The 10,136-nt window shown below is 36.5% G+C and overlaps 1 protein-coding gene across 13 annotated transcripts in view; it reads left to right on the top strand.

The window, feature by feature from the left end:
- Positions 1–10,136, top strand: part of BIRC6 (baculoviral IAP repeat containing 6) — a 235,638-nt gene that overhangs the window by 216,804 nt on the left and 8,698 nt on the right. For 12 of the 13 annotated variants that reach the window (XM_034659673.1, XM_019803711.2, XM_019803710.2 and 9 more), the window contains one exon: positions 7,004–7,192. In XM_034659673.1, the coding sequence (XP_034515564.1) occupies positions 7,004–7,192 (189 nt within the window). Of the gene's footprint in view, positions 1–511; positions 590–7,003; positions 7,193–10,136 lie in introns of all 13 variants that reach the window. The other variant, XM_034659666.1, reaches the window with a different exon arrangement.

The raw sequence follows: 10,136 nt of genomic DNA, 5'->3' as shown, positions 1-10,136 counted from the left end.
TTTTTTTTTTAAGATTTTATTTATTTATTTGAGAGAGAGAACACAAGCAGAGGGGAGAAACAGACTCCCCACTGAGCAGGGAGCCCATCGTGGTGCTTGATTCCAGGACCCTGAGATCATGACCTGAGCTGAAGGCAGACACTTAACCAACTGGGCTTCCCGGGTACCCTGAGGGAGATTTTTTTTAAATGTAAAATGGTACTACTTTTTCCCACTGAAACTTCTTTTTAAAAGGTTTGGCAAGGAGTTATTTTTCACTAAAAAATACGTTATTTGTATTAACATGTAATAGGTGCTGTTTCATTTTTCATTGTGAAGGAATTGTAATGCTGTGCAGATTTGGATCACATCTGAAGATGCTAATTTGTTATAACAGACTGACCCTTAGTGTTTTGTTGGGGGACATAAAACTGAGATACTTTGACATGATAGCATTTCAGTTTTACTTCTAGTTGTGACAGTTTTTCAAAAGCACTCAATTCTGTTTATGCTTTCTTCCCTTCTTCCTCAGGTTTGTTTAAGCATCTTAAATACATGGCATGGAAGACCAGAAGAGAAGTGGAATCCTCAGACCTCAAGCTTTTTGCAAGTAAACACATTTCTCTGAGTTTCACTTAGAAAATAAAGAACTATCTATGTTTTTTTAAAAAGTTGGTTTTAGTGACCAAGAATAAACATAGTAAACCAAAAAAAACCCCTATCCTAAATAGCTTATAGGTGAGCAGTTAGTACAATGAGTCTCTTCTCATCTGGAGTTTAGAATCTTAAGATAGGGCATAAGACAAAAGTTGCACTTTGCCAAAATTACCTTTAAAAAAATTCCTCAGTTGCCCTTAAAGTACACTGTGGTGCAATAAGACAGATAATTTTCTCCCATCTCCCAGTCATTTATGGGGCTTAAACTCACGGGAGCAGAATTACTAAACTACTAGTATTACATTTTCTTCCACGTATAATACGGTTTTTCTGTAATCTCCTTAATAATGGGACTCATCTGAGGTTCAGAAGCACTGTCCTGGAACTCATAAAACTTAGGTTTTGAAGTTCTTACTTACAGAGCATTTGACACACATATTTCATAATCTTGAATTTTGGAAATTAGTTTCCACATACCACTTGAGCACGTAATATGTTATATAATATCCCATCAAATGCTTTTTGTTGATGCTTTACCTCAGTAGTTCAGAATCCCAGCTAAGAGAGGGACAGGTAAGCATATTAATAATGTGAATTAACTTTTTAGCTTGTTTTTTGAGGAAGCAGAAACAAATCATTACTGCTTATAATAGTTTAAACTCACATATAAAGTTTAGTGTTTAAGAGAATCTACCATAAATTATCCCCAGGTAAGCCTACTTAAAAAATTGTTTTCTATACTCTTAGTTTGAATTAGGTGAAAGAAGATACAAAAAATAATTCCTTAGGATGTCACTTTTTAGTTCTCTGGAAAGACTTTGCAGTATCCTCATGAATTAAGAAAATAGTACCAAGGGGCACCTGGGTGGCTCAGTCAGTTAAGCGTCCGACTTCGGCTCTGGTCATGATCCCAGGGTCCTAGGATCGAGCCCCACACTGGGCTTCCTGCTCAGGGGGGAACCGGCCTCTCCCTCTCCCTCTGCTGCTCCCCCTGCTTGTGCATGCTCTCTCTCTCTCTATCAAATAAATAAATAAAATCTTTAAAAAAAAAATAGTACCAATAATTTTTCCCTTTTTGTTAATGTTGAGACTAAGGAAAAAAGTACATGATTCATGCAGAGAACTATATGAAAGTTGCTAGAATGTTCCTTCCAAGTAACTACTACTTCGTTTTAGAAATGATTATTTCAATTCTAGTCCAAAAACTTTAAAATATTTTTTACATGTATGTTGCTCTTGTCAACACAAACTAAGCTTATGGTGAGTTTTACTACAAAAGGAAATTCAGAGGTACCCTGTTTTTCATAAATAAATTAGACTTAGCTGAGAATTGAATTTTTTGTTGAATTTATATAATTTTAAAAATAAATTTATAATTAATTTTCAAAGTTTTTAATTTAAAAATTTACTTTTATCTTTTATATTGCCTATATACCTAATATATACCCAGAATATTGTGAAATAAAGCAACTTAAGATCAGGGATTTAAATTTTACAAGTTTGGAAACTTAAGTACACATAAATAAAAATCTTCTTTTCTTTATATTCCTTTTGGGATTTTTTTTTTGGTCAAAGTTCACAGAATGAGAACATATTAGGTATATCATTTGTACATTGTTCACTTAACATTATCGCATATCCATTTTTCCAGGTTATATTTTTATAATTTTTTTTAAAGATTATTTATTTATTTGACAGAGAGAGGTAGCCAGTGAGAGAGGGAACACAAGCAGGGGGAGTAAGAGAGGAAGAAGCAGGCTCACAGCAGAGGAGCCTGATGTGGGGCTCGATCCCATAATGCTGGGATCACGCCCTGAGCCGAAGACAGACGCTTAACGACTGAGCCACCCAGGCGCCCCATATTTTTATAATTTCTAATTGCTATTAGTAATCTTTTGAGTTCATATATTGTAATTGAACTGTTTCTCCATTATTGACTAAATATTTCACTTCTAATTTTTTTTAGTTTTATAAATGATAATAGTTACTATATGGCATTCTCTTTATTTTATTTTATTTTTTATTAAAGATTTTATTTNAGATTTTATTTATTTATTCGACAGAGATAGAGACAGCCAGCGAGAGAGGGAACACAAGCAGGGGGAGTGGGAGAGGAAGAAGCAGGCTCATAGCGGAAGAGCCTGATGCGGGGCTCGATCCCATAACACCGGGATCACGCCCTGAGCCGAAGGCAGACGCTTAACCGCTGTGCCACCCAGGCGCCCCGGCATTCCCTTTTTTTTAGATAGCTTCCTGAATCTAAGTTTTCAGATCTGTGACAAACTGACTTGGGCAGGAGCAAGAGGAAGTGCTCTTTTCTGTGGCAAAAGTGAATAGCCTTGTCTTCCTCCAGATCTTAAGGGGGGAAAGCTTTCAGTCTTTCCCATTGATTGTCATGTTACCTGTGAGTTTTTCATAAATTCTATTCATCATGTTGAGGACATTCCTCTTTATTCCTGGCTTACTGAGTATTTTTATTAAGAATGGATGTTGGATTTTGTCAGATGCTTTCTCTGCATCTGTTGAACTGATTCTACTATTTCTGTTTTTTAATTTTATTAATACAATGTATTATATTAATTTTTGGATGTTAGACTAACCTTGCATTCCTTGGATAAATCCACTTGGGTCTCTTGGTATATAATTCTTTTTATATATTACTGGATTCAGTTTGCTACTATTATGTTTGAGGATTTTTGCATCTGTATTCCTAAGAAATTGGTCTCGTTGTGAGGTTGTTTTATACAAGAAATAAATGCATGCAGGCAGGAAAACATTGCTCTTTGTCCTCTGTTAGAAACTTTCTTCAGGGGCAGACTAGAGGGGATCAGGGAAAATTACTTAGTTTTTTCTTGGTTATATTTTGGAACCCAAACGTTGTTTTTCCTTTTTATTTATCACATGTGCACAAAGGATAAAAGTACTTTTGCCAGATTGAAAGTATTCCACAAAAATTTTTGAAGGTTATATATACCATTAAAAACAATTCCAAAATATTTTGAACAGTGGCAAGCTTTATTAGAATTGCTTGGTTTCTCTGTAGTGAGTTTCTTAAAAGAATAATGGTTATTTGTATAAAAATGTCTGGTCTTATGCCATAGGTCTCATATCCAGCAGTAACATAGTAATAGTCTTAACTATTAGCACAATTTAAAATCAAAAGTCTTATTGTTCATTAAAACTTTCATCAGAATTATTACAGTAGCACCAAATTTTAGCATTGCTATAACTAGTTTTTAATGTTGCTATAATGTACTTAAAATACCTATTATAATCCTTGTGAATAGTTTCTTCCAGTTGAGTGCTAATAAAAATGTCATAGGCAGGAGAAGTTAAACATAATTTGTGGTTCATGTAATCAACCATTTATAAATGTTAACAATATATATTACCATTGGGGCACATGGTTGGCTTAGTCAGTTAAGCATCTGACTTCAGCTCAGGTCATGAACTCAGGGTCCTGGGATCAAGCCTTCTGTCTCAGCAGGGAGCCTGCTTATACCTCTGCCACTCCTCCTTCCCTGCTTGTGCTCTCTGTTTCTCTCTCAAATAAATAAATAAAATTGTTGTATATATGAAACCATTTTTCTTTTTCCTTTTTTTTTAAGATTTTATTTATTTGATAGAGCATGAGCAGGTTGGGGGGAGCAGAGGGAGAGGAAGAGACATATTCCCTACTGAGCAGGGAGCCAAATGTGGGGCTCAGTCCCAGAACCCTGAGATCATGACCTGAGCTGAAGGTAGATGCTTAACTGAATGAGCCACCCAGGTACCCCTGAAACAGTTTTTCTTTTTTTTTTCTTTTTTTTTTTTTTAAAGATTTTTTATTTATTTATAAGACAGAGATAGAGACAGCCAGCGAGAGAGGGAACACAAGCAGGGGGAGTGGGAGAGGAAGAAGCAGGCTCATAGCAGAGGAGCCTGACGTGGGGCTCGATCCCATAACGCCGGGATCACGCCCTGAGCCGAAGGCAGACGCTCAACCGCTCTGCCACCCAGGCGCCCCTGAAACAGTTTTTCTTAAAATGGAAAGTTCTGGAAATCATCAACTGTTTATAGTCCTACTCAATAGCAATATAATTTTCCAGAGGCAGGTATTTACTATTTTAAAAGGCTAAAAGCATTTTACTAATGAGAGTGTTTCCCTGACGCCAAAGATGTTATTATTTCTTCTAATAGAGTTTCTTGTTGCAAATTAATATTTTGGATTATATACTCTGTACTGTGTTTGAAATATCTATAATAAATTTTAGATACAATGTGAAAATACAGGAAATTAAAAGGTAATAATTACTAAGGGATGTGGGATGGAGGGAGGAATATGGCAGATTAACGGATATTCTAAAGATAAGTCACAAGAATGGATAGTGGTAGGAAAATTGTGACCAAATGAATATATAAAATTGTAGGACACTTGATTGCTGACTAGTTGAGTGGCTTGGTAGAAGACCACTCACTGGGTTAAAATTTTTGTTTTGACACAGATAGTGAAAGGAGGCTGTTAACGTGGTTCTTGATTTGGTCAGTTCCAAACAAATTACAATGAGAAGTTCTTGCCCTTTTGTGGATGCTAATATAAAACTGAAGAGGCGAGGGACCGTAAATTCAGCCTATGAATAAAAGTCTGTAACTCTTGACTTTGTTGAAGTATCAAAGGATTGACTAGAACTCAGTGAACCTACAGTACAGAATGAAAATATATTCTGTTTATTATTAACTTAAATATAACTGTATGTATATAATATACTGTGCTATGTAATGGATGTTTTTCTGTTAATTACCAATTCATTGTGAGCTCATATTCTAAGAATACACTTTAGCCAGAGGTAGCTTTGATAAACATTTTATTTTGGTTTGATCCAGGAAGCTCTTTTAAGTTTTGTTGGTCAAAGTGGAACTCATGCTGACTGCTTTTCTGCAGGCCCATGTTACATAAGTAAAAAGACTATCTTCAGAGTAGAAATGATTTTGTTTTGCATTTTACTGTCTTCTGGATGCCTGCTGTCATTTTTATGCCACGGAAGAATAGTCACTGTGGATGAATTAAGCTTAATTAATGAGCACTACTACTTAATTCCCAACAAAAGTTTATTTAATTCTTACAGTCATTCCTTAAGTAGTTATCTTCATTTTACAGATGACCCAAAAATAGGTTCTGAGGGGTAAGTTACTCTGTTTACTGTAGTCTCTGACTTAAATGTTTTACATTGTTCTCAGAGCTAGATAATTTTTAATATTGAAAATTAAGTCCTTTTACAAAAGAGAAATCCTTTCCTTCCAAGTATTTATTAATTTACTGTTTTTTTTCATGCCCAGTTTTATGGTTACAGTAAAGTGTGCTATTAATAAAATGACTAAACAAGTCAGATAATCCAAGTCTCCAGAAAATTCCATTAAATGAATGTTATGACTCCTACATAGCTGAGTTCACTGAAGAAAAATAAAGTAGCATCTGTATACTTCCAGGGTGGTGTATGTTTTAAAAAGCAGGGGAACCTGAGTGGAGCAATTGGTTAAGCATTTGAATCTTGGTTTCAGCTCTGGTCGTGATCTCAGGGTTATGAGATCGAGCCCCACGTCTGACTCTATGCTAAGCACAGAGTATGCTTGAGATTCTCCCTCTCCCTCTCCCTTTCTCAGGCTTGTGCGCTCTCTCTCGCAAATAAATAAATCTCTTTTAAAAAGGCAAACACAGGATGCCTTTAAAAAGTATTTTCCTTGGAGTAAAAATAAAGATTGCGTTTTTCTTACAAGTGAGTATTATTAAGAGTTCATAGTTACCATTATGCTCTTTAAGAGTGAGGACAGTTTGAGCACAATAATGTTTAAATTGGTGTGGGATGTTTATAAACAAATTTTTTTTTTAGCAATTTCAGGAAATAGGATCTTTAGTTCTTTTTAAGATTTTTTTGTATTTATTTTTGTGAGGGGGAGAGAGAGAGAGTGCGAGCACGAATGGGGGTTGGGGGGGTGGGCAAAGGGAGAAGTAGGTACTCGCTGAGCAGGGAGCATCGATGCGAGACTCAGTTCTCAGGACCCCAGAATTATGACCTGGGCCGAAGGCAGACACTTAACCCGACTGAGCCACCCAGGTACCCCACTACTGTACCTATTTTAATTTTGCTTTTAAGGACCCCAGAATTATGACCTGGGCCGAAGGCAGACACTTAACCCGACTGAGCCACCCAGGTGCCCCACTACTGTACCTATTTTAATTTTGCTTTTAATAACATAGTATTTCAGTGTCCTAATGATTAACATCAATTTTATGGTGATAAAAATATGTGGAAGTACATATTAAAAGATACCAATTTACTGGTAATACAAATGTCCCATTATAACTTGTCTTTATATCTTTGTTCCTCAGGTGTTGGTGTCTGTTCAGTCCCTTATATTAGTAGCTGAGCCTTATTTTAATGAACCAGGATATGAACGGTCTAGAGGCACTCCCAGTGGCACACAGAGTTCTCGAGAATATGATGGAAACATTAGACAAGCAACGGTTAAGTGGGCAATGCTAGAACAAATCAGAAACCCTTCACCATGCTTTAAAGAGGTATGTTCAATAAAATTAATGAAATACTTTATTAAAGACATTATAGAATACAGTTTGTCAGTATTGTACCTGCCTTTATATTTAGACAGCCTGTGGTATACTAAACTTAACTATACTTTTTAATCATAAAAGATGAGTAATAATATAATAGAGGTGAATTTTAAAGCCACCTACTTCCTAAAAGGCATCTGAGTATATTTTGGGACAATTTTATAATTTCTTATTTTTAACAGTTACCATTCTACTAGCGAACTGTGTTACCAAAGTAGTCCTCATAGAAATATTTTTTATCAGAGGTCAAGGTACTTTCTAAAGTTGCCTTACAAATAGAAACTTTGCCTTTATACTAATATCCATGTGTGAATATTGAAGAGAAGACATTTTCTTTCCTTTAGGAAAAAGTTGGACTTAGTAAGTTTCTGAAACCTGTCTTGATATTCACAAGTGCTTTTATTTCACCATATCCCGAAAAGTGACTCTTCCTGTGGTTATTTGCCTCTCCATACTCTTCTTGTCTACAGCCATACCACCCCAAACGCGCCCGATCTCGTCTGATCTCCATAATCTTAAAAAGATGATTTATTCTTTTATTTGTTTGTAAAATTTTCTTTATTTGTCAGCGAGCACACAAGCAGGGGGAGCAGGAGGCAGAGGGAGAAGCACGCTCCCTGCTGAGCAAGGAGCCTGATGTTGGGCTCCATCCCAGGACCCTGGGATCATGACCTGAGCTGAAAGCAGACGCTTCACCGACTGAGCCACCCAAGCATTGCAATATGATTATATTCCTCATCTGTGATACCAGAGAACTTTATCACATCTTACTTTATATTGTGAAACATGTTTCTTTTTAAAAATTGCCTCTCTTCATCATCACTTTCTTAAATTATGCTAGAAACTCAACATGTTAGAGGAAAAATTGGCATATTTACGTGCCAGCAAATTGATCTTTACCCTAACAAAGCAGTTCCGTGTGGCCTCTGTGTAGCCCCATACCTGAAGCCCTCCTTATCATCAGATAGCGATGATGAATATACTTTGAAGAAATGTAAAAGGAGCATTTCTTCTTTCATTTTTATTATTACTAAATGAATTCACACTTTGATAAAGTGTTTTATTTTTGCAAAAGTTTGCAGTTTACCTTGAAAGGCCGTGGGAATTCACTTTTCCTGATATTACAGGAAATAAAAACGTGTATGTCTTTGTGCTCTGAACCATATTCTATCCCTTTTCAGGCTTGGGTTACTTTTTTTTTTTTTTTTAAGATTTTATTCATTTATCTGTCAGAGCGCATAAGCAGGGGGAGTGGCAGACAAAAGTAGAAGCAGACATCCCCCCTGAGCAGGGAGCCTGATGTGGGACTTGATCCCAGGACCCTGGGATGATGACCTGAGCCAAAGGCAGATGCTTAACCGACTGAGCCACCCAGGCATCCCAGGCTTGGGTTACTTATAATATATTTGCACCCGTTATCAAATGTCAACTGTTACTAGGCACTGCACTAAGGTACTCAGAACTCAAGGATAAATGAAGCTCAGTTCATGCCCTTGAAAACCTATATTCCTCCCCTTGTGTCATGAATTTCTTCAATGCCCTTAAGACTCAAACAGTGAATCCAAATATATAAACTACNCTCAGTTCATGCCCTTGAAAACCTATATTCCTCCCCTTGTGTCATGAATTTCTTCAATGCCCTTAAGACTCAGTGAATCCAAATATATAAACTACTTGACAGNAAACTACTTGACAGGGGCGCCTGGGTGGCACAGCGGTTAAGCGTCTGCCTTCGGCTCAGGGCGTGATCCCGGCGTTGTGGGATCGAGCCCCACGTCAGGCTCTTCCGTTGTGAGCCTGCTTCTTCCTCTCCCACTCCCCCTGCTTGTGTTCCCTCTCTCACTGGCTGTCTCTATCTCTGTCAAATAAATAAATAAATAAAATCTTTTAAAAAAAAAAATAAATAAACTACTTGACAAGTCCACTAGATTATACAGAAGTCATCTTAACACTAAAACTGAACTCTTGATTCTTCCTTCCTTCCCTCCCTCTCAGTAAAAGCACCATCATCTAAGCCCCAAACATTTACCACCTGTGACTTGATTCTCTTTCTTACATAACACATTCAGTCTAATGACAAATCCTGTTGGGCTCCACCCTTCAAAACATAATGAAAATTTGGTGGTTAAAACCATCTTTGCCATGACCAACCGAATATTTCAAGCCACTGTTACCTCTTGCTTGGATATTTGAAGTAGTTTCCTCACCAGTCTTCCTGCTTCCACTCATGTCCCTCTCCAGAGATTATCCACACATAATCTCATCCTCTTACTCCATTGATTTCCCATTATATGAAGAAGAAAACCCAAAGTTCATACCATGGCCTACAAAGCCCTGCATTGTCTGGCCCCTTTCTTCTTATTCTTCAGCCTGTCTACGAATTTAAAGACCTTTGATACCAAATGTTAGGATGTGCAGCAACTGGAACTCTGATGCACTTCAGATGGGAATATAAGTCATTATAGCTGCTTTGGAAAACTTTAGCAGGATCTGATCAGCTGAATATATGCTGAATGACTAGCAGTTCCTCTACTTGGTATGTGCTTCCTAGAAATTGGGTATAGAGAATGTTCATAACATGATTTGTAACTGTCAAAAACTGGAAACAGTTCACTTGTCTATCAGCAGAATGAATGGGCAAATTATGGAATATTCATAAAATGGAATACAGCAATATAAATGAATGAACTGCTTTGCATGTTAATGTGGACAAATATCATAAATACAATATAGAACATAAGAGGCCAAGCATAAATGAGTACATTTCTTTTTTTTTTTTGTATTTCTATTTTTATTTTTTTTATTATATTATGTTAATCACCATACAGTACATCCCTAGATTCCACGAGTACATTTCTTGATTCCTTTTATAAAAAGTTCAGAAATGAGTAAA

Source organism: Ailuropoda melanoleuca, chromosome 4 (genome assembly GCF_002007445.2).
Source record: "Ailuropoda melanoleuca isolate Jingjing chromosome 4, ASM200744v2, whole genome shotgun sequence".
Lineage (NCBI taxonomy): Eukaryota > Metazoa > Chordata > Mammalia > Carnivora > Ursidae > Ailuropoda > Ailuropoda melanoleuca.
Note: the sequence above shows the minus strand (reverse complement) of the source record. Positions and strands in the feature narration are given on the sequence as shown.